Source organism: Corvus brachyrhynchos, unplaced genomic scaffold (assembly GCF_000691975.1).
Source record: "Corvus brachyrhynchos isolate BGI_N302 unplaced genomic scaffold, ASM69197v1 scaffold239, whole genome shotgun sequence".
Classification (NCBI taxonomy): Eukaryota; Metazoa; Chordata; class Aves; order Passeriformes; family Corvidae; genus Corvus; species Corvus brachyrhynchos.
The window spans coordinates 9,290,962-9,316,146 of NW_008246057.1; the positions used below are offsets into that span (position 1 = coordinate 9,290,962).

The 25,185-nt window shown below is 39.1% G+C and overlaps 1 protein-coding gene across 2 annotated transcripts in view; it reads right to left on the reverse strand.

Moving 5' to 3' along the window:
• Positions 1-13,637: 13,637 nt before the first annotated feature.
• LOC103623493 (mitogen-activated protein kinase 12) overlaps positions 13,638-25,185 on the reverse strand; it is a 32,603-nt gene continuing 21,055 nt past the window's right edge. Inside the window, exons 5-11 of one of the 2 annotated variants that reach the window (XM_017746017.1) lie at positions 24,136-24,183; positions 21,016-21,130; positions 20,334-20,405; positions 19,655-19,734; positions 18,830-18,908; positions 17,104-17,277; positions 13,638-16,309 (exon numbers count right to left, since the gene is read on the reverse strand). In XM_017746017.1, coding sequence (XP_017601506.1) covers positions 16,239-16,309; positions 17,104-17,277; positions 18,830-18,908; positions 19,655-19,734; positions 20,334-20,405; positions 21,016-21,130; positions 24,136-24,183 — 639 coding nt within the window. In that variant the 3' untranslated portion in view covers positions 13,638-16,238. Of the gene's footprint in view, positions 16,310-17,103; positions 17,278-18,750; positions 18,909-19,654; positions 19,735-20,333; positions 20,406-21,015; positions 21,131-24,135; positions 24,184-25,185 lie in introns of those variants that run through there. The other variant, XM_017746018.1, reaches the window with a different exon arrangement.

Consider the following 25,185-nt stretch of genomic DNA (forward strand, 5'->3'; position numbering starts at 1 on the left):
GAGCTGTCAAACCCCTCAAGTGCAGAGGCATGCTGAAAACCTTGTGGCTTATATATCCCAGGAGCTTAATGAGCTGTTGGTTATCAACTGCTTATCAAATCACTTGAGACAAGACCAGGTCTTATTGCCTAATCAAGGGATTGTTGTGACAGCCAGGGAGGTGGAGAAAAAGTATAGATGTATGTTCCCCAAGGACACTGATTTGGAACAGCCTTTCGCATGTCCCACAGTGTCAGTGGCTGCAGCATGCTATGTAGCATATTAAATTTTGACACCTGGAAGGTTCACTATGTGCTTTCTAAAACAAATTAAGAGATCCCCCAGAAACAGGGTTGGGCAGACATGCTGTCTCCTGGGGCTTCTGTGTCTCCTTTGTTTTCAGACACTGCTGATGTGACAGAAAAAAACAGCCCAGATTGACTTATCAAGTGAAAATGTTTTGCTTGTGCTAATGGCCCATGTCTCTTCCACTGTTTTACAATGTAGAAGAGGCACTTTCTTTGGTCAAGCACTATATAAGAGACAGACATCTGCTATTAACCAAGTATTTTGACTGGAAATTTGAATTCCTTTTCTGTGACATGCTAAAGGTCCCGATTTCTATTAATTTTAATAGACACCTGAAAATACATAATTGAATTTGTAGCACTGTTGTGGCTATCAGTATTTATTCAGGAAAAAAGCAGTTACACATTTTTATTATTTTAAATGAAGTTGTCTACATTTAAAATTGCTCAAATAATGCAGCATTTCAACTATTTATTAATAAATTATAATTACATTAAGGCATATGAAAGGAAATGATACCAGATGTGTACTTTTTCTGTCCATAGCACAAAAAATGGTGTTAAATTTCTTACATTAAAAGTAACAGGATTCTGAATGAGTACCTCATCACTGTTAGTACAGCCCTTTGTTATAGAGAAGTTGGGAACCAATTAAGATGAAAGAGGGTCTGAGTAATGCATAGTTTACCTATTATGAATAGAAGAGTCAGATTATGAATTTTAAAAGCTGAAGATCTAAACAAAGCATTTCGTGGAAATTTTTTATTTGATGAAAATATTTTTTCCAATTAGTTATTGGTGTTGATTTTTATTTCCACATCTGGTTACATGATTTACCAGCAGAAATGTTTAGCTATTAATAATATGCAAGTGGATTTACTGTAAAATATCTGTCTTGGATATTAGGCTAAAATAAGTATGTTCATAATAGTGTGTCATCCAGTATTACTGACGCTTGACTGAAATACATTTTTTCAGAAACCATAGCTTTTTGTGCTTATATGGAGATATAGCACACTTAGACAATGCATTACATATAATTTACATGTTTATACTTTAATGTTAGGTTATTAATCCTAGCATCTTTGAAGCCAAAGACAACCCCCTACTTATTCTTCCTTAGCTGCCTTCTTTAGTCTAAGCTACTGGTAAAATTACAGTATCTGTTTAAATAGGTAGAAAAAAATGACAGCAGGCAGGGTCCCAGGAACTAAAAATGTATTTAAAACAACTCTCAGTTCCTCTTCTCATGCCCTGTTGCCAGAATGGTGTTTTTTCCCAGCAAATGTGGTTTCTCTGTATCCATTATTACACCTCAAAGCACAGGAACTGAATACCTAACCAGGCTGATTTAGGCCTGACAAAAGCTTCCTTTTGACAGGTGCTCCATGTATTTCTTAAGAAGTTAGAGCCTTATTAAAAGTCAGTAAAAGTCCCATTCTTGCTAAGTCTGGGCAGGTATGTCTGCGGGCCACACTTTCACACAGCTGCTCCTGCTACCATTTTGCAGTGAAACGACTGCACGAAGCTGCTTAACCCAAGGAGAGCCAGCGGCACAGCCCTTTGAACCCCCAGTGCTTTGTGCATCCCACCTGTGCCCAGAGCAAAACCGTGAGCTCCACCTCCCGTGCAGAGACACCTCTGCCCCATGCACAGAGCTCAGTTCACCCAGGCTCCAGAGAGGTTGCAGACACTGTAATGTCTCACTTGAGTCTCTTTGGCATTCAGTAACTGAAGTGAAACTGGACAAGTGTCCCCCTTATGCAGCAGGCTTCTGCACCTGTCCATGTTGCTGATGTTTTTACCAAGTCATTTTGTAATTTTATGAAATTAATCAAATTCCTCTCTGTCTCTAATTATATTCTTCTGTAATACTTCCTTCATCTGATTGCTATCTGAAAGGAGGTGGCAAGATCTCTGGTGAAAGAAGCATTTCTCTTGCATGTGGAGCATGGTATTACGTGCAGATTTCTAAATGGTATAAAACATGGAGTAAGAGAGGGTTGCTGTGCCCCTTCCCACCACTGCGTTACAACCAGCCCATGCCAGGCCTGTGCTGGGCCAACCTCTGGCTGTACCCACAGCCACGTGTGCTGGCTTGTGAGCCAGCGGGGCTGATTTGAGAGGTCCTCTGAGCCACGACTGATGGACAGAACAGAGGCAAGTGTCACAAGAGCGTGTGAGACAAAGATCATCTAATAAGAGCTAATACCTATCCTGGCAAACTTAGTCTCCATAGGAGCTGTCTTGGAAATAAATAATTGTGAACTGTGAGTAATTGTCACTGCCTGAGTCAGTTTCCTGCGAGGCTTCCCGGGGAGTAGGTCATTTATGAGCCACTGCGGAGCCGTGCTTTAAAGATTCTTTTAGTCTCAGCTATGTCTTAGAGGCATCCAACTATCTTTTGATGCTTTGCTTTTGAAGAGCTGACTTTTGGTAGACTCGAGGGCTGAAGAATTGCCACCAGTTTCAAGAGAAAAATGTGCCTAAAGGCCTTTGCTGGACACCTGTGACTGCACTGGGTCCAAGGATGGTTCTGAAGCCAGATTATCCATAATTCAGTAATTTTTGGTAGTCATCTTCTGTCAGGAAAGAGAATAATTTATGGGAGCTTCTGATTCTCTTCTGGAAGTGAGTTAGTTCAAGTGGGTCAAATTCCTTATCCTGTGCCCTTTTCAGTATCATCATTTACTAAGGAATTTACCAATTTGACATCCTTTTCACTACACTCATGGGTCACTTTTAAGTAGGGGGAAGTGCTTGTGTTCAGACTCAATTATTTTGATGTTCTTCATGAGCACGTTACCTTTGAACTTGGTTTGACAGCAAGCTGTTATAATTTTAATTTTTAGTAGGAGTCCTGCAGAACAGTTATTAAAAGTGAGCATGCAGAGTAGATTGCCATTGCTTGGAGAGTGCTACAGGTCAGTCAGATGTTGGCAGAAGTGTAACCTGTGGCACCCATGTTGCTCTGTCATACATTCTCCTTTTATTTTGCAAACACTCAGCTGGTCATTTCATGGTGGGGAAAAAACATCAAGCAAATATGCACACAGATTGATTTTGTGAACACAGTAAACTGTTTCACTGTTGCCACACCAGCTAAACATCCAGATTGCACAAAAACTGGTGGCTCAGTATTTCTGATTGTAGTGATATATGTCTGTAGAAGGTGCTTGAACAAAGGCTGACTAAAGCGAAAAAAAAAAAGATTAGTTTAACAAACGATCGTGGCAATTGCAGTGCCTGCATACAGTTAGAGATGTCACAATCTGGAGTCTGCTCTTTGAGACTTCTGAAGAAAGCTGTGTGGTGGTTCCCTTAGCTACAGGCTGTATTTATTGTTCCTGGATATGAGCAAGGGACACCTGCTGATGGACCATGATAAGAGGAACAGTGGCTGGAGGCTCTCTCCCTGCCCACCTCTGTGTCCTCTCCTTTGACTGTTACCGGGGAGACAGACAGAGATTAGCCAGGAGCCACCCATCAGAACTCAGTGAGAAACAGGACTGACATTTTCTTCAAAGAAAGCAGGGGCCTGAGAGCAAATTTGCAGATGTAGGGATTTTTGGTTTTAATCTGAACATTTGTTGCAATATTTGGCTGGAGTCATTTTTATCTGGAGTCAATTGCAGAGATGCAAGGCTCCCAGACAAAGATCAAAGCCTGTAACCATGCACCCCAAGTGGCAAAAGGAGGCAGGGGAGAGGTAGTCCTTGCCCTGATGAAAGCTTTGCTGGACTAACATCTTTACTCTGCAGGGTAGGATTTACTTCGTAACATTTCCGTTGCTTTATTAAAAAAATAATTAGGCCACATATGGTATCTGTAAAACAGCAGAGATAGAGTCATGGATGCCTTTGAATGCCTTTGAAAAGGCCTCATTAATTTATTTGTCACAATGGCTTTAGCACTGCTTCAATTTTTAAAGGACAGAAATATTGTATTTCCTTATAAGTCTGTAATGGAAATTGTTACAGGCTCACTGCTCTGGCATGCTCAGCACCGCCCTTTTTACTGTCAGTCGATTAAATCAGAGGAAAGTTTGTTTTAATAGTGAAAGAGAAATTCGATGCTTTGGGTGACCCAAACTTAGTTTCTGACTCTGCCACATTTCTTCTGGAATCTTTAACCCTGCTGCACTGTACTCCTGCACACACAGATTGTCCTGGTTAACAATGCTGGGGGGATGCTGGGGTTAAACATGTTCAAATATGAAGTGGTCAGATGCTGCAAGAGTCGGGAGGGGGCATGTAAATACCCACACAGATCCCAAGAGTATCACTCAAAGCACAAGGGTACTGAATACCATACAAAAATTGGGTAAGTAGCATTTTCTAAGTAGGCCAAGTCAGTCAGGACCAAAAAAAGGACACAAGAAGATGAGGTGACTTGCTAACCAGCCAGCAGCTAACTCAGGCATACAAATCTGAGCTTTGACATCACAATGTTCATTGACCCATTCAGCTTCTGGAGGTCCTGCCCAGCAATATTTTTGTCACTGCAGAGCAGGATAATTTGTGTAAAGTGATTTTAGATGAAGAACTGAAATCCAGTACTGACTTACTAGTGGCACACACAAAATTGCATTTAGGCCATGTCCTGTGTGCTGCATGTCAGGGCCTTATGGTGAACACCACATAGGTTAAATGCTGTGTGAAGCTGTTTGCTTTCAAGGAGGCTGAAAGGAGGAAAGAAATGCTGGCACAGTTGTCATTAAGAAAGTAGAATTTTGTTTTTCAGCCATAAAAACCATGGCAGGATCACCAGTGTTGTTGGTTTTGCTCCAGGGGTAAGCAAATTCCAAATAATGGCTTTCAGGTGGGAGCAAAATACAGTCTGTCTGAATTTAGGGTTTTACGCTATTGATCGTGTACCAGATGAGCACCTTCCACAAACAGCCAGTAGTAATAGCCCCTCTTCCCTGTTCTCCCCCAGGTAAAAAATTAAATGTTTTTGGATATTTTTATTCCTTGGTTGGTATTGGTTTGCTGCTTTGGCTAATACTGCCTATCTTTCTTTCTAGTCTTGAGTCAGTTTTACTGAATTTCAATTTAGTTTTGCTTTGATTTAATTTTGTGAAAGAAGGACTATTTGACAAATGGAATATCATGTATTTCAGGCACAATTTCTGCTCTACAGAAAAGTTCTTCTTTTCTTTTGGACTTAAGCGGTTTTTGCAGTCTTTTGGCAACGGGGCTGATGCTGGTTTTCCCTCTATCAAATTTCTGTCATAGCTGAGTCCCCTGTCATGTATTGTCTGTCACAAATAGCTCCAAATGAAATAAAAAGTGAAGTTAAACACAGAGCCCACTGAATTGTTTCTAAACCTCTGTGAACAGAAGGGAATACAAGTAGATTCGAGCTGTTTCATAGGGAGACAGGGCACCAGCTGTTTGGGCTACAAGTAAACACTACATACCAACTATTTGTAGTCCATTGACAAAGTAAACATCGTCACCTTGTCTATTCCCCCTCTCGAATCTTTCTTTGTCTGTGGCCTGTAGCCAACTACTGATCATCAAGATAAGACAGAAACACATTAAGTCTTGAAAATTGTGTCTGGCTTCTAGCTGCCACTAGAGATAGCTCTATCAGTTAAGCAAGTAAAACCCCGGGAGAGTGCTCTGCTGACTCCAGCACGCCTGGAGCCCATCCCTTTTAAGTCGCTTGGCAGTATTTCGCATTTAACTTCTATGAATCCCAGCCACCCGCAGGAAATGCTCTTGGCATCTGACATTTTCACAACACATGGCAGGCCTTGCTTCACTTTAACACCATGGGAAGCAGCAGACCTGAAGCTCCTGTTTAGAAGGCAAACTTCAGCCTAAATACTTTTTTGAATAAGCAAAATTTAAATAACTTCTGTAACTTTTCACAAATACATAGATGTGCTTCAAATATCTGAATTAGATATTATGGCCAAATCTCCTCTAAGCAAGATTCCCTCTGGCATTTGCATAATTTTTTTCTTGAATAGATTCATAAAATCATTTAGGTTGGAAAAGACCTTTAAGACCACCAAGTCCAGCCATAAACCTAACACTGCAAAGTCCCACTACACCACATCCCTAAATGTCACATCTACATGTCTTTTGAATAGTCCCAGGGATTGTGACTCAACCACTTCCCTGGGCAGCCTGTTCCAATGCCTGATAACCCTTTCCATGAAGAAGTATTTCCTCATATCCAGTGTAAACCTACTCTGGCACACCTTGATGGTAAAATGTAATCTCATTCCAGACACTGAATATGTATTTAAATCTAAATAATCAAAGCAAATGTTCCTGTTACAAATGTTTTTGGTGAAACCAAAGACTTGTCAAGAAATAGTCAAAGTTACACCCTGGACATGAATTTGAGATTCTGATCATTAGAATCCTGGCAGCTTTTTTTTTGTGTTACAAATTTCTCTCCAAACCATGATTCATATTGTTTTTAAGGCTGTAGCATGGAATTTTAAAATTACAAAAAGAAAATATATTTTCTTGATAAATCCTAGCTTTAGGTTTCTATGTTACCGTAGTTTTGGAAAGAGATTTATTATTTTGGCCTTTCTAACTAAAATAATTTGCAAACTTTTTCATTCGAGTACAGAGGTGCATACTAAACTCTATTAAAAACAAACAGTTGTGTCCTGAACTCTAATGTGTACATAGACAATATTCCAAAATTTCTCGGGATTTTGAGAAAATAATATTTTTAACTGTGGCAATTACAAATTATAAGAGTAACTGCTTCACAAATCAGTGTGTCCATTCATAGGGTATGTATATAATTCTTGCCTGACAGCTATACAAATATTTGATGGGAATAGTTCTTTTCTGTTCTGCGCCACGAATATGTGCTCAAAGGCTAAGGAGTACTCACTGACAGTGTGGACAGTGTGGACAGTGTGAATAATTTTTTTCACTCTCCCTATTTTAAACATTACCTTACACACACCTTTTGGACAAGGATGACCACAAAAAAGAGCCTTTTGGAGCCTTTAAGGCACCTTCCTATCCTGATAAAAGACACACTTGCTATTGCAGCTGCCACTAATCTACATTTTTTCGGTATTCCTCATATATCAAGAAACTCAAAAGATTTTTCAAGGTTCAATTAATGAAGCAACCAGCCTTTTGTGTAACCTGTTTTGACTACAGATGCTTAGCCAAATCACACCTCTGTGTGAGGAGTGAAGAATTCGAGAGACAGCAGGAGCACAGCACTGTGGCAGACGACTGGCAGGACCACGCCAGCCATTAGGTGGATCATCATGGGCAGGTCTAGACTTCAAATGAGATAAGGGTTTCACAGACACTACTTTTTGATTTGAACCTTTATGATTTTCTCTCTGTTATCATACAAGGATGGTATCTCTGTAAATAGTGTGTAAGTCTTTTTGTCTGCCTGAGAAGACATCTAGAACAGTTTTGTAAAAGTAAATAGATTCTGCACCTTGTATACTTATTAAATCTTCTTATATGCACTTTAATGGTGAATGCATAGTGCCTTCCTGTAACACTGATGCTGGGCCCACAAAATCTGCAAAACTTCAGCAGTTGTTCCTATAAAGAAGATTCATATTGCCACAACCATTCCCACAGCAGGCCTGAGAGTTACAGAATCAACCACTTCATCCCCTCCCGTCTGTTTTGTCGACAGCTCCATCGATATTCATGAAAGGCTTTAAATCCTCTGCAAAGGGGGAGGATTCAATTTAAAAAAAAAACCAACCCAAACAAAAACCAAACAAACCACACATCAGTCTTTAAACAGAAAGCATAGATGCAATATACTATACAAAAAGATGGGGAAGAAAAAATGTCTTCCTCTGAGCCTCAGGGCAGATGGCAGACTCCTTCCCTTTCTCTGTGGTGGCTTATGTTGCACACATTGCCTCTGTTGACATCAAAGACATTTGGTTTCTATTACCCTATCTTGAAGAGAAATTCACTGATAAAGGAGTCTCCACCCTAATGATTAAACCCTATTTGGATTTCAATACCTGGGCAGAGCCGCTGAGCCAGGAGGCCAGGATTAGAGGTTCGGAGACTTCAGCGCCCATTTGCTAATCTGGGTGCAGACTGTGGGGCCTGCCTGTGAAATGTTATGTCATTTGGTCTTCACAGCCCTTTACCTTCATTCCAGGGCAACCATTTTCTTCCAGTGGAGCTACTGGGAAATGAAATGGGTGAGTCCATCCTAAATAGCTACACAACAAGAAGAGCTGAGTAAATAGGAAAAAATGTAGAGCAATCATTTAGAAATAGCTCAAAATCAAACAGAACCTAAATGATCTCTAAAACTATGGTTTACTTCTAATTAGAATATGAAGCACAGGGAGGCACAACCAGAGAAATAATTGAATTTAAGCTTAGACAGGACAGGCTGATGGTTTTTTTGGTATTAGGATCCATTTTCATTCTCTAATGAAATGGAAGGGTTTCATGCTGGTTGCAGTGATCAAAGATTGATAACAGTCTCCACAGGAGGTTCCTTTCATTATGGAAACCATAGAGGAACAAATAGTTTAGAGGGGAATGTATTTTGAAATTAGACTCTGGAGCATCCAGAGAGAAAGGATTTGTGATTGCAGGTCTACTTTTACACCATAAAAGGAGCATGTTTGCCTGACAGCTTCCTTAGCTTTTTTCCTCTGCTCTTATATCTAGCTGATAAGAGTGATAAAAGATATTGCCACTCCCCATAAGCCTTGTTACATCTACATCTATACTACAGCATTACTAATGTTAAATGTATTAGGACAGGAGACCTTTGAATTGTTTGGTGAGAGAGAAAACTACTTTTAGAAACAACCAGAGAAAATGCTGTGTGTTTCTCTTCATACTGAGTAGCATTTTTCTCCCTGGTAATCCAGCAAAATGAAACAGATACTGGAATTACTGACAGATTCTGTACCCAAGGAAGGCAAATGCAGTTTCCATAATCCATGACTATACCCTGGAAGCCAAGATTCTGCCTGTTTTGCTTATGCTGTGTGTTAGAATATATCTATTGATGTCAGTGTCTCATGGCAGACCTTTATGTGAGCAAAACTGACAAAGGTGGCCAACGTACACAGGCCACTCACTCTTTTTGGTGAATTATCTTTCAGGACATTCTATAAAATGTTTGGTTTTGGTCCATGATATTGAAAAAGCATTCAGTATGGGCGGTACTTTCCCTGCCATAGGGTTGGCCCAATAAAGCAACCTCATTCTAGTATCTTGGTTTCAGCAAGGGATGCTGCAGATGCATATGCCAATCTTTAAAGAGAACAAACAGCTTCTGCCCCTATGCTTACTGAAGTCCTTAGCCACTCTGTCCCAACACTCCAGTGGGAAAAGCCAGCTTGGGTCCATGTCCACATGTGCAAGGACATTCACTTGGCTACTTCTTTCTTTGATAACTATCAGTATTTGATTTGCTTGGTAAGAACACTGCTTGAGTAGATAAAACTAACACAGAAAAATGAGAGGAAATAGTGCTTCAAATTCTGCCTACTTCCAAGTTTTCATTTTTCTCCTTTCCAAGGGAAAAGGATCATTTGTGGTAGAGGCCCTTCACAACCAGCCCTACTGTCATGCCCATATTTGCTAAGGTCTAACGTTTCTGGACAAGAAGAGAGAGATTTAGTCTTCTTTAAAACTCCTAGTTGATCACAAAGGATGTATGAACCAGCTGATGATGTCACATTACCATGGTAGAGAAGATTTTATTAACCCTAAGGGAGCCCTCAGGCATCCACTGGTATGAATTGGGTACATTAAGGCAAGCCAGTGTCTGGGACATGGCGATGCTCTCTGATTGCTTAGCTCAGCTCTTCAGCCTTTCCTGAGCATTTTCTCATGGGAAGTCATGCTTACCCCACTGCTAAGATCTAAAGTTACAGCATAAAGGGAATTTTCCCTGTACATAAATAATTTATGTCTCAAATTACTCTAATGATACCAAACACGAGTTATGGAAAGCAATTCAAAAGCTGGAAGACATGCAGCAAGTCCATAACATTAATCATATCAAATCCAGGTGATCAAAACCACTAATCCAGCCATAAAGCATAAAAGGCCATAAAACCCATTGAGAAACCTAAGGAAACACAGTTAATGCTCTGTTTTAAAGACTTGCAATGGCAATACTGAGTAGATAAAGTAATTATAGTTATAGTGAGCTGTTCATTAAGAGAATCACACTTGTGTCATTGAATCTCCAAATACTCACTCATTTTTGTATGACCGTAATTTCACATCTGTTCTGAAAATTCAGCAGCCTGAATGTAAAGCATTACCAGAGTGCTTGAAAGCCATGGGGGAGTCATGTTTGAAGTCTGTAAGGTGACATGAGACCTGGAGTTTATATGTATGCCTGGTGACTTAGCCCTCCCACTCTGCCAGCATGCAGGACTCTATCTCACCATTCACAGTATTCTCACTGCTGTGGTTCTACTTCTCTGATGAGTCTAATTGTTTATTTACAACATTAGTAATGCCTTCAAGAAAATCTTCCTGCATTGTCTTCTCTTTCTTTAAAGGAAATCTGTGCTGTTGTGCAGTAATTCTTTCCTATCTAATCATTACCTTTTGCATAAATGCATAATGTATGAAAAACTTCATTATGATGCTGTCCTGACACTTAGTCCAAATGGAGACTCACAGCAACTTACAGTAGCTTTGCCAATGGCACAGAAATACATATTCATTCCATTTATTATGGAGCACTGCCAATAAATCTTTACAGCTTGACCTAATTTAATATAAACCATCGTATCTAGGTCAGGGCAGATGGCAGGGGGCAACTGGGGACAACCCCAGCCCTGGGTGTGGGGCACCTCCCTGGGGATGAGGACAGGCCAGACTGGGACATCAGCCTGTGAGTGGAGGTGGTTTGGTAGGACCCATGGCCAGGGACACAGCTGTGGGGTGGTGAGGAGCTGCAGCTCAGGCAGGGCCAAGGCAAGAGCACCAGCTGGAAGCAGCTCCCTGCATCAGGGTTTGGCCCCACAGCGCCTGGGAGCCTGCCCCCAAGGTCGCTATGGGAAAGGGGCCACCCTTGGCTGCACTGGCTCAGAGCTGGCCCCCAGTCCCAGCAGCCCAAGCTTTGTGAGCTCCTGTGGATGCTCTCATAACCCTTACAAGCAGAGCTCACCATCAGGCTTTCCCAAACAACTACTTCACAAAGGCTGTATTGTTACTCTTTTACGGCTGGAGAACAACAGACAAGAGATGACAGCCTATTCACCCATCAGTTTGGCTGAGCACAATTTTCCAGGCACTGTTGGCTCTGTGGCCATGTCAGTGCTAGTAAATGAACCATGCCTGCAGCACTTTGCTGGATCTACTGCTTTAGAGAAAACTTGAGGGAATGTTTTTCTGATTACATTTCTTGGCTGTGTTTTTTCTCCTTACAGTAGTGCCATTTTTATGAAAAAGAAAAGTCAAACTTGACTCAAACCCAAAAACGTAAGGAGTTACATTTAGGAACAGCAAAATGTCCGGGCACATACCAAAGTAGTACTACTTGGCAGCAGGAACTATCATGTATAAATGTGACTTCAAAAATACCTAAAAAAAAGCTTCCATGGTCTTCTGAGCAGTAAAATTTTACTGTTATCAGTGATATAATAATGTTACAGTAATAATGAATTTCCCATTAGTATCAGACTGAACTGGATTAGGTGGCAGTCTTGTGTTGGTATTACAAGTGTCACTCTGACAAGAGCCTCACGGCTGCTGGTACCACACAAACACAGCAGACTTTACCTGCTCCCTAGGAGCGAGTGCTCCCAGGACATTGCGTGGCAAAACTTGAGAGCATTTTCAAACAGGACCTTAGCAATTTCTTTCCTTGCATTTCATTTGTTTCACCGGCAGTCACTTTTACTTCTCAAAGATAACAGCATATTCAGAAAGCTTCAATGGAAGGTGTAAGAGCTGCATGCCTGGATCACTCTAACTGCTGGAAAATGCACCTTGTTGCTTACTGATGAAGCAGACCACGAACTAGAAAACTCCTGCTTGGAAAAGTAACGAGGTTAAGCATAAAGGAGCTCCCATTACAGAGCAGAACAGCAGCAGACAAAAATTATGAATCATTAAAACACTTTCCTTGTCCTCACTCACCTCCTTGTGGGATGCTGTTTCTGGTAGCTAAAAAGCATACATCAGTTCCACGCCTCAGAGCTGCAGGTGGTTGCTAAGTGAAAATGCAGTTTTCACATGTTACTATTCCACAGGCTGCAAATGATCTGTGCACAAGAGCTGCTCATTAAGTGGTAGTCCATGAAGTTTCAAAGAATATCTGTATGATGGAAGTCCTCCTCCCTTGATCTTTCTCCAACTCAGGCTTCTGAATTCTTACGAAGACAGGAGATTTAAAATGCGGCTGTGCGTGAAACTGCTTCTGGTATTGTTTGACTTATACAACCAGTTGCCCCCAGAGTACGCAGGAGATGGAGAATTAATCAGCAGGGACAGCAGGTGTTTTGAGCCCCTATTCTTTTCTGTGGTACCTACAGGGACTGTCAAAACACATGGCTATTTTATACCAAGATCCAGGGACTGATAGCATCTAACAGATGCTTCATTCTCTGACAACCTTAGCTGAAACAGACCAGAAGCATCTGGTATTCGTTTTTGAACAGCAGATCAGGAAATTCAAAGAACCCCACCCAGCTCATATGCCCAGTAATTCCAAATCAAGAACAAAGTGCATCTTCTGAGCACATTTTGCAGGACACATTAGCATGTACCTCAGTAATATCCTGTTTAAAACAAGAGAAAATAGTCAAGAAAGGAAGTTGTGAACCACATCTGGCCCGCAACACCGCATTATCAAAATTTGGCATTTGGTGAGTCTTCAATGCAACAAAGACTAATACTTAAGGGGACAATCTTGCTCCCTGAAACAGTCAGGGAACATGTGAGCCTCATATATCCTTCTGGAACACTGTTAACTCAAACTTCGCTGTCCGACTCAAAGATGTACATGCTTGATGACCATCAATCTTTGGCTTTTAAAATCAGGCTGAGAAATGCAACTGCATTTAAGGACCAAAATCCTGTCCTTCAGAACAAAGCAGAGATGCCTGGTGAAATCCAAGAAGCTGTTAAGAAATAATTTGGTGGCAGTAGTACAGTCAGATCAGCTCTTTGATAACTCCCAAGTTTGGAAAATAAGAGAAAGATTAGCATCTGACTAACTTCCAAAAGAAACTACGTCAGCAGCCAATATTGCATGAAATGTACCTACACTACTAGTAGGTACCCTTTCATACCCTACTTCATATAGCACCCTTTACCAAAAATAATATTTTCAGTACTGACTATACATTTGGGAGTACATACGGGGAAGATAAGACCATTATTGTGTCAAAAAACAAACTCCCAACCTTTATTTGTCACAACACATTTCATGTACATGCAGAATGTATTTACATTTCTCTTTTAAGGCAAACAGAAATTAAGTTCTTGTACCTGAGTTGCTTAGCACCAGTAAGAATAGCAAATAAAAACACAGGAACTGCTCTCTCCCTTTGGAGTAGCAGCTGCTTCTGCTGCAAATTATTTCTGCTTTCACCTCACAGTTCTTTTAATGAGCTCTACTGTCATCCGGAGCCATTTCTGCAGAATTCAATCTCTTCAGAGAAACTGCTTGACCAACTTGAAGTTGCCTTTGCTGTTTGCTAATGGCACAGCAGTACTTCTGTCTTTGCTGACATATGCACCAAGGTCTTCAGTTACTTTAAGAGTTCTGTATTTCTCCACTACCAAGAAAAACTATTATCTTCTTATGTCTTTCTCACGTGTGCTGGCTGCTTCTCCAATGCTAAGTTAAAATCAAGAGAGGGCAAAGGTAACCACAGCCAATGGAGGATTTCAGCGCTTGACTTTGTGGAAATGCCCACTGAAGTGTTGGCCTTTAGGAAGAAAATGCAAAGCAGTTTTTCAATTAAAAAAATGCTCCCTCTGAGTCTGAGTAACATTTGAGCCATCTGCATTATCTCCAGACTTCAGGCATTTTCTACAATTTAGGATGTTGAAATCCATTTAAAATATAGAGGCAGCATTTTCAAGTAAGTGTTTGACATTTTTCATTTCCCACTGACTGGGTCTGCCAACACCACTAATTCCAATAGGCACTTTTCTCCCATGACTTTTAAGAGGACCACAGAGCATGATCCTAAGAGAAAACATCTATTCTGTAAAAATCAAAGTTTCTATTTAACATAGAAGTGTAGACCAAGCATAGTCCATAGTGCAAAATGGGGTATGACTATCAAGTGCGCCTTCCTCTGTGAGGAACCTGTCGTTTGGAAAAACCTTTTTATTCAATTCACATTCTTTGCCTTTTTTTCCACACATTCCTGAAACTGTAGTTTTTAATGACTTGTCAAATACATGAATTTAAGGTTTCTGTTACTATTTAGTCTCTCTAGGTGTCCACCTCAGCTAATCAACGCTCGTCACAAACAATTTTTAAACAAACACTAATATTTACAGGTGTTTAATTCAAACATTCATTGAAAGAAATAAAGTAACTGTGCCTTTATTAAACTTATGGTTTATATAGGATATTAAAGCAAAAAACCCTCAAGTAATTTCTTCTTTTTTTCCAGTTACTACCTGCTAATATCAAATGTCTTCTTTCACATTCATTTCATTCAGTACTAACACACCACAGTGTATTACACTGGGAATAACCCACATCCAAACAGTCAATTGTAAAGACACTACCTTTAGAAAGACAAGCAATTTCACACAGAAATTCTTCACAAAGAATTTCTTTTTCCCAATTGTTGCCAATTCTTTTTCCCACCTCAGGGACCCTTACAAACAAAGCACCTAGGAAAATACAGTAACAGGACAGTAAGAGGAACTCATGAAGCATCTAATCAATCTATCCCATCAGGAAGCTGACTCCTTTTGCCAAGGTACCTCTCAATAGAAGGTCTGAAGGTTTTTCCACGTGAGTTCAAAAGGGTAAAAAATAGGAATAATTATTATTCTTTACCTGGTAATAGCTTTGTACACTGTGAAAAGAACAGCTTGCTGCAGGTATTCCTGATGAAGAGCTGCAGTGTATCATTTTGGTCCTCATTTCATTTTCTAGACAGTGACCCACATGCAGCTTTAGTTTTCAAATCAGCACTGCTGATTCTATAACCAGTACATTGTCTGAGATAATTTCAATACTAAGATGTTAGAGAGCTTACAAAACTTCAGAAAATCTGAAGAATTTCTCCCTGGAAATCCTTGATCCCTAGTCTACTATACAAAGAAAATGCACTGTATTTAGAGAAAAATATTATACAGTGATTATATATCCAGTGACTGTTCACCTAGTGAGTTTATGAAATCTTGTCCTGCTGTGCTGGTTATTTTGAAAAAAATCTAGGACATCAACACTTCTGAGGTTCTCTTCCACTCACACAGGACAGGGGAGGCAGCCATTCATTTGGGCTGTGTCTCTGCTACCCACTGCAGTGCCTGAGGTAACAGAAGATGATTAGCCTTCCCAGGCATCTCAGCAAAGTGAAATATTCCAGAGGAAGTCACATGAATACTCCTTGCATTCAAGACGGTTCAGTGGCCTTGGGAGAGCAGTCCCAGCAGATCTCTGACATACTGTGTAGCTTGCTTGGGGTGGTAATTTGTACTCTTCTGATCTCTGAGTTGAAGAATTAGTCCTGCTCTTTTGGTGACAGCACCAGGTTATTGCAGTCTGAGTCCTGTTGTGCAGAAGGAAGAAGTTGTAGGCAGAAATAAGTTTCTGGATATGTTTGAAATGCTACTCCCAAAGGCACCAACTTCCACATGCAGAGTAAAGGACATTGCTCTTTCTTACAGTGCAGATGAAACAGATTACACAGAGTTTATTTATAAAAAGTTTTATACACCTGAAGTGTCACAAACATTTACAACTTTTCTGCCTTCCTCAGAGTTCTGAAAATACTGAGCCACACAATTACACTGATGTCTCCTTTGAATCCGATGTCTGTGGTGGCTTGAAGTTCAGTATCTCTTTATATGTAATGCCTGCAAAACAACAGAACAGACATAGCATTGGTATGGTCTAATGAGAAAAGGAGCTGCACAAACATGAATGAGCAAGGTACAACTTCGGCATGGCTGGGCTCTGATCTAGCTCAGGAAGAGAGAGACCTCTTCAGGCAAAAAGAGAGGAAGTGTACAAAAAGTAAGGGAATCAAGGACCATTTTTTCGCCATTTCAGATTTGAAAAAGTAGCCCAATACTGAAATGGTACAGGTGCTTTCAAAGGGATGTGAGCACTGACTTTTGAGTATAGTGGGCAATATTCTCAGCAAGAGCTACTGAGCACATTAGATTTAAAAGTCAGGTCCTCTCTTAAAAGCCAAAATACAAACCTCTGACCTTAGATGAAAATAAGATTAGACTTAAATCTCTGCTGACACAGATATGTTTTTTCTCTCTCTGAGAATCTAACTTTCAGGCCAGCAACCACTGCAGTCCTATAGATGCAACATGCAATCTGTTCACCTGCCCTATCCACTGGAAGGCAAGTTAGAGAAATGGTTGCTTTTCTATGTTCCAGCAGATGGGAGGGCAGAAACATTAAGGAAATGGAGGACAGCCTCTGTTAGGAAGCAGAGAAGAAACCTTTGGAGATCCTTTCACAAAGACTTGATAAGAGGAACACTGGCTTATCAGTAGCATTTCTTTTTCTTAAAGGTGTCTATTTACTCTGTTCGATAAAAAGCAGAGAAGTTAATTTGTAAAGGAGAACATTTTTATTTCTGCTTGGCCTTTCAAACTGGTTATTTTTGAAAACATCACAAAATTAAACTCACGCTTCCACTCATCTAGTGGAAGATCCATATTATCAAATGTGTCGTCATATTTCTCAGCTTCAATTTCTTCCTCAGGATCATGAATTGGTTCAAAGTAAGGATGCATCAAAGCCTCAGCTGCCGTGACTCGCTTCTCTGCATCCAGCACCAGCATCTTCTCCAAAAGGTTTAGAGCTATTGCACAGAAAACCAACAGTGTATTCAAATCACACACCTGATTTCACTTGTACACAGTAATATTGCCCTGGAGCTATTTCAAATAAATACATGGAGTTATAAAGCAGAATCATTGGGTGTCCAGTGATAGCCAGTGTGGGCCCCTTTGCATGACAGTGTTGTGAGCAAGCTGGGATGTGTACAAAGCCTGATGCAATGCAGAGGTGTTCTGTTGCTTCTGTATGCAATACAGAAAACATCTCAGCTAATGACTTCCCAGCTTCTGGCTACAGGACCGCTGTGCTTGGGGTTTTCCCAGGTGTCGTCAATCACTGCCACTCACTGTGGTCCTAAGGTCCATCACCCCCTGACGGCAGCTGAATGAACAGGTGAACAGTGAACGAGAACTGCGCTCTGTGTCACCGAATCCAAACCAAGTACACTCTGAAGTTCACGAAGACAAGTTAGTCGTCCATGCTCAGAATCTGAGCTGATTTTATCTGCTACGTGGTTTTAACCTCAGCCAAAACAATCCATTAAAATGTCATGTGTTTCCCTCCTGTGGATTTTGGATCAGATCCATTGCTAGACTGTCAAAATGGACTAGTGTAAACAGGTATGATGAATGATTTATTTTCTGCTTTTCTGTCCTGAAAGGATGCTCTTGGGTTTGGAGCCGCTGAAAGGAAGTAGAGGTAGAAGCGTGGGATAGGATGCTTCACCTCCTGCTTGCCACGTATATTCTCTTTAAACTCCTATCCCAGACCAGAAACAGCCAGATGGCCACAGAAATGATAAGGAGAGACATCCTAAAAACTAAATGGAAATGTGTAGCTTGCTGTAGCTGAGAATGTCACTGAGCTAACCATGCAGTAAGTTGTTTATTAATCAGATTTATTTCTACTGTATCTGAACCTAAAATTTTAACTTCTTAAATTGAGAAAATTAAATTATCCTAATTAATATTCTAACAAAACTGGCTTTGGGAGTGTTTAGGTCATTGGGGAATTGATAATGCTTAGGGAGAGTCATTTCAGAGCTCTGGCTGCCTCAGGTCATGTCACAGTTATGCACACTTGGAATGCTCTTCTGGCTGTTTATATCTATCAAATCCAAGCTAGTGCTTCTCAGGAATGCACAGATGTTTCTCAGGATGTATTAATTCCATTACTAAAATGTCAGCTTTCCATTTTCTTGTATTTCAACTGCAGATCAGATTGAGCTTTCAGAATTATAGTTCAAATACAGTACAGAGAATATTTTATTACATATACTTAATCTGGCAGGGCTCTTGAGAAAACTGCTCAAGTAAAACAAATGAGCAGGTGCTAGATTGAAACCCAAATTACAAAATACTTTTTTTGTTGTTGTTGTTTCTAAGAAACAACTGATTCCTGGCAAGGTTTAAAATTGGCAAAGTTCAGCCGCTACAATCACAAGTATGAATTATGGAAAGCAAGAGACAGAATAGCACAAGAACCATCACATCACCTGTCACAGGACTGATACTGCAGCTGCCTCCAATGCAAACACAAGAACAAGCTGTGAACATCCACACAAACCGTCTTACCCAAAGGATTTGCATACTTCAAGATGGATGCAAAATCTTTCTTCTGGACTTTTGGAAGGCTTTTGATATAGTTTTTTGCCTTAAAAGAAACATGGATATTAAATTAGATCTTTGCTACCTCTGTAATGTGACAACATTAACTATATGCTTAATAGGTAACTCAACAATATTTTGACAGCAAATTGTACAAATGCATTTTTTCTGATGCTATTCACCTTCTTCCTGAATGGAATTTTTTTTAATCAAGCTTTAAAACCATGATTTAGAAATTACAATGGAAAGCTTTAATTATTAGTGCTCCATTTTTAATATATTTATTCAAATAAATATGTATGAATTATTTGAAAGAATGTCATAGTGAGTTTACAGCAATCTCTAGAAGTGAACCTTATACAGTAGTTCCTTAATATTTAAATTGTACAGTTAGTCTAATGAATAAATTTAGGTCCTTTATAGTAAGGGCTTCAGGATACTAGAAGGACACTAACGTAAGAACAGAAAGAGACATTTGCAAACAACCGGGTTTTCTGAATATCTTCATGCTTTCAGTAGCTTTACAATAAAAGTTGCAATGTATCAGCTCAGCTGTTTATATGGTAAACACTGGAATCTTGAAATACATAAATAATGTTCTGATAACTTTCTGTCATTTCACCCCCCATCTCCAGTAGCTATTGTGGGTGCACAAAGCATTTCAAGGCAGAGAGGGACTATCAGGGACCATATCAGTAGTCAATACGTATTATCTCAGACTGTCAAAGAACTGAGTATGGCTTAAAGTAAAATTAAGACATGGAAAACCAACTGACAAAGCAGAATACTCACATCTTGACTGTGCAATTTTTGAACAAAATCTTGAGTTGGTGTACCTGTTATTTTCATTATTTCTGTGAGTTGGTCCAGATCTGAATACCAGAAATAAGGAACAAATTCTTTCACCATTAGAAAATTAAGTATCCTGCAAAAATAATGCATTTCTTCGCTGTTGGAGAATAATGTAAAAATCTTAATTCAATGACTGAACAGAAGATTTATAAAGGATGAAAGTTCTCCATTTTTTCTTAGAAAAGGCAAAGAAAATATCCTATAATTTGGGAACACATAACTGAATCATCTGCAAAATTTTCTAATATTATCAGGCCCATTCTGTATTTTTAGATAAAAATCAGTCCAAAAGTATTAGAGTATCTGAATAATCAATACATGTATTGCATGCACAAAAAAACCCAAAAAACATAGGTTTTCTATTACCACAGAGCCTTTTACTTGATGATTTGAGAGGTGACTCAAAGATCACTTCTACTGAAAAAAATCAGTAATACAAATTTTAATTGGCAGGTGTGCAAAAGTGGTACAGATATGAAAGAATGATTTAATGAGAAAGGTGCAAGGAATTTTACTATTAATATCAATTTATACTCATCAGTTTTTGAACACTTACTGTATCACATAAGAACCTCTCATAATTTTCTTACATCAGTATCATAAATTCACTGAAGGATACGATCATTTCCCTTGAACAGAGGTCTCCCCGTTATCATCTCAGCCATTATACAACCTACAGACCAGATGTCAACTGAAAAAAAGACCAAGAGGCACATTACCTTGTTCATTTAAATGTGCATAAAATTTAATTTAAAACGTATTTTAAAGAAGTATAAAAATTACCTTTATAGCCTGTTATAAAATAAATGTGTGCCTTGCCAAGTATGATGAATAGCACAAGTAAAACCACCAGACTTTCTAATGAGCAAACCAGAGATAATCTCATAATATGCAGAATGAGTTTCTCAGTAACAGGCAGAAGCACATGCGAAGCTTTCAAAAACTTCCATAGCTATCTTAGTGTTATTTGAATTCCCTCCATTTGCCATTTTCCCCTGTCTGAGTTAAAATCACCACACATTTAGAGGAACACAAGAACAGAGACCAGACCGTCACATCTGTATAATTTAAATAATCTTTTTCTAATCACCTTGGCACTTTCTTTTACTCTCAGAAAACATAAATAAAAAACCCCTAAACTCATGATTACCTGCAATTTATCTACAAGGAAATTATGCATAATTATATTGTCATTTCCACCTCCAATTTCTCTTTAATTTCAGAAACAAAGTCTTGTTTATGTATCACCTGATTCAGTGAATGCTTCAGCTCTGTTAAGATACTTCTAAAGAGACACTGACCTGTCTGAGTATAATGCATCCAGTTAAGTATGACCTCTGGGGCTCTGTACCATCTTGTAACCACATAGCCGGTCATCTCACTGTCTGTATGCCTTGCCAATCCAAAATCCAGAATCTGTAGTGGAAGCACAAAGAACATTCAGATCAGACAGCTCGTTATCTAGTTCATACAGTTCTTTACAACTTAAGGAAAAAAAAATTGGAGCAATCTGCAGAGATTAGTTTATTTTTGTATATTTTTCTCATTGAAGTGCCTTGTTCTCATTTTAAAAATCAAGACAGAGGTAGCACAGAGGTTTGAATAATTTTTTTTTAAGTTACATACTGCTATAGCACCATCAAAAGTTGTAAGACCATTTAAGAAAATAATAAATTATTAACTTATTAATTAAAAAGATACTGGACACATTCAATGCAAAAAATTCCCTGACCACAGAGTCACCATTGTATCAAGTTACAGCAAAAAGAACAGCACCCATTTTAGACAGTGTCAATTGCTCTTACGTCCCAGGTGGCACAATTATTCAAGACTGTGTTCCAACAAAATTCTGAAGTAAGAAGGTATTGTTATTTCTACTTTATGAGTAACTCATACAAAGGAAGATGTCCTCTAGGTCACACTGAAAATCTGCAACAAGAGTAGGGAATTACTATCACTTAGTCCCACCAAGTCTTCTCCAACCTCCAGCATCAACTACAGAGCAACCTTTTGTAAAAAATGCAAGATCAGTGCAATTTTGTTTAAAGTGCTATGCACAATTCAGCTTATTTCTAAGGTTCTCAGCTATTTCTCTCTAGATATAGCAATGTGTACAGCAGCAAGATTAAAACTGAATGTTATGGCCTTTTGTGAACTTCTACAAAATTTGCCTTAAGAAGGCCCACCTCTATGGACCATCAAAAGATGCAGCCAACAGCAAGAAAATTCCACTACTGGAACAACAATCTGTTTGTACTTATTGGAAAGTTCATGCTTCTAATAAAAAGTAGGAGGCTTGGGTAAGTAAAGTTCTATTGAAGATAAATCATGGTCACACACAGACAACTAAATATGAAGATTTGCATGACCAGCCAGAGGTTGCCATGTGAATCAGGCTGCACATGTTTATTGACAGGCAAGAGTTTTTACTAGGGACACCTGAGCATTCTTATATCAAGAGTCATGTTTTTGTAATGCTCTCTGCAATTAAACATTCTAAAGTATTTCAGGATAGTTTCATCATTCCCTGGCACTAACAAAGAGGAAAGTTATATTTTCAGTCACAAATCAAGACTACAAAATGTTATGGCTTATCTTTATTGCCATACTTGAAATATCATTTCCGTGTTTTCCTCCTAACTACTGATTACCAATCAATTTAAAAACAGAAATAGAATGCAAAGGGAGACATTTTTATTTGTACTAATTAAATGCACTTGATTGTGGCTGATTCTTTGGGTACTGAAGGGTATATTTACTAGACTCAAAATATTTGTAGTGGCAAAATACACTTTTATATATGGCTTTCCAATTTATTCTACATATTCTACATATTCAGCACACATTATATTTTCCCAGTAAGATAGCAGGGAGGGTGGAAGAAAAAGAAAAAAAATTTATGTAATAGGTCAAAGCCAGATGTGGTACGGTCTATTCTGTCGCAGTCTTTCAGGCATTTTATCTACCAAGGCTTGAGACATGTAGAGTTGGAAACAGCTACAATACAATTTGGTTTTGTATATTTGTAAAAGTAGAAAATGACAGCAAGAATTTTTGTGTATTATGTTTTAATTTCATGATTTATTTTCATTCACATGTTCATTAAGCTCAGGAACAAGCGTATCCTATTTGTACTTAATATTAACCGAGTACCATTTCAACAACTATCTTCATATAAAACTTTTATTCTCACTCTCTAATCTTCAACTTTTCAGCTGGAACTTCCACAGTAATTTTCAGAGCAAGTTTGAAAATCCTTTTTATAATTTGTGAGTTATGAAAGAATGAGCCAATTCCCCATAGCTCCTCAAGGATGGCTCCCCTTTGACTCAGCAAACTTAATTTTCCTAACTTGCTTCAGTAACTGCAGCAAAAATAACTTGTAACTTTGAGACTACAGAAAGGGCAGTGATTTCCCCTCATGCACCCTGCACTGTCACTTTTCTGATACCTATGTAGGAGTTGAGAGCATCAGATGAAGGAGCCAGAGACCTCATTGTGAAAAACAGAACTAATAGCCTACTAATTAATTAGCCATTCAAGGAATTGTTCCAACTTGCCTACAGCCTCACTGTCACTGGAGTTGATGCAAGGAAAGCTGCCGAGTGCACAAACATGGGGGAAAATGGTTGGACTACCCCTGGCAACTTGATCCTGTGCCTGCATAAACTGACTTGGAGAGTGTGCGGAAAAAAATGTGTTAAATGAGCAGATACACATCAGGAGACTGTATTATGAAAGAATGTCTTAGACCTGGCCTGCATCTCAAAATATAATTGTGCAGCTGGGGGTGGGAGGGAAGACAACCATATACAACTGCTTTTTTTAGATTTTCCTCTTTTCCCATCACCCTGGGATCCACTCACCATTTGGCCTACCTACAAGCCAGGAAAAGTCAATGGCTTTTTGTGTTAGATAGGAAAACTCTAAAATCACAGGAGCCTGGAACATTCAGGTCAGTCTCCAAAGACCAAAAAGTTGTATTACAATGGCTACATGCAAGTATGTAGTTTGTATGCTGTATGCTAAAAAAAACTTTTGTAGTGCTTTACATCACCTTTTATTTTATTCAATTGAGGGTGTCCTTCACAACCTTCGCTCTTCTGTATCTCCCACCTTGTAGAATTAGACTTTTCTATTTATTCCAAGCTGAAATTCTCACATAACCAAATCACTCCCATAAACTCTTATGTCTCTTTTAGGGGGGAAACCCTGGCCATAAGATCTAATGTGTCCTTACACATCAGGACACAAAAGCCCCCATTCAAATTCCATGTTGTGAGGATGTACAGGCCAATTGTGATTCAAGAACAAAAAGCCTGGCCCAATGCTGAAACCAGCCAGCATGTCTACAGCTGCTGCACCTGTTGTCTTCTGTCTTCTAACACATCTGACTGGTTTTGCAAATAAACATACCTTACCTTCAATTCACAGTCTTCATTTACTGCCAAGTTTCCAGGCTTTAGATCCTGCAACCAAATTTGAAATGAATGTTAATTTTCTTTTTATTTTACAGAAAGACAATAAAGTACTCATTCTTTGCCTTCTTTCTGGTTTTATAGTTTTTATGTAACTATTTTGAACAGCAACAGGTAAAATGATGTCATAACAAATAACACAAACAAGGACACAAACTTGCATATGTTTGGCTTTTTTCCAGTATCTTTTCTCCCCAAGAAAAACCAAACTGTTTTGTTTGTTTGTTTGTTTTTCTGCTAGAAGTCAGGAAAATACTTGCCACTGAAGGAATTCACTCATTTTTCTATGAGTGGGGTTTGGACATAAACCTGTTGCATTTAATAATAACACCACAAGGTTAACAATTCACATATATAGCTCTGGATTGTACATGTTGCATATCAAAATATGCATTATAAAGGTTCCTTACCCTGATAGAAGGAGTACTGAAGGAAACAAACAAGATATTACATAAAACTCTAAGCTCTCTTCTCTGGAAAAATCAATTTCCTAAGAAAGTCAATAGAACTGCAACATGAAAAAAGTATTCCCCCAAGTCTCTTAAGCCACCTTAGGGACATCTAATGGATGTTCCACAGTTGTAAAGTTTAGCAAAGGGAAGAGTACTGGCAAGGACTAAGATGATATTGCAACATCAGTGACACACACACAGAGTCAAAAATACATTTTCCTTCAGCTTTTTCAAATCTTTGTTTGGTACACTTAAGCACAAGATCTTCAGAAGTATCTTCTCTCTGAACTTAAACAGGGATCCACCTGTTTTATACAGAGATGTTCTAAGAACAGAGGGGCCTTGGAGAGAAACAATTTGGTGCAAAAAACCATAATGAAACCAAGTTGTTCAAGGGTCCAGAGGGACCTTAAAAAAGACTAAGCAATGGTAAGTTTAGCCCATGATCCCAGCAGCTGCAAAAATAAAACCATAAATACCTTATTTTTTCAGTTTGCATAGTTTCCGTGTCCAGCTTAAAGATACTATACAATGTGCAGTT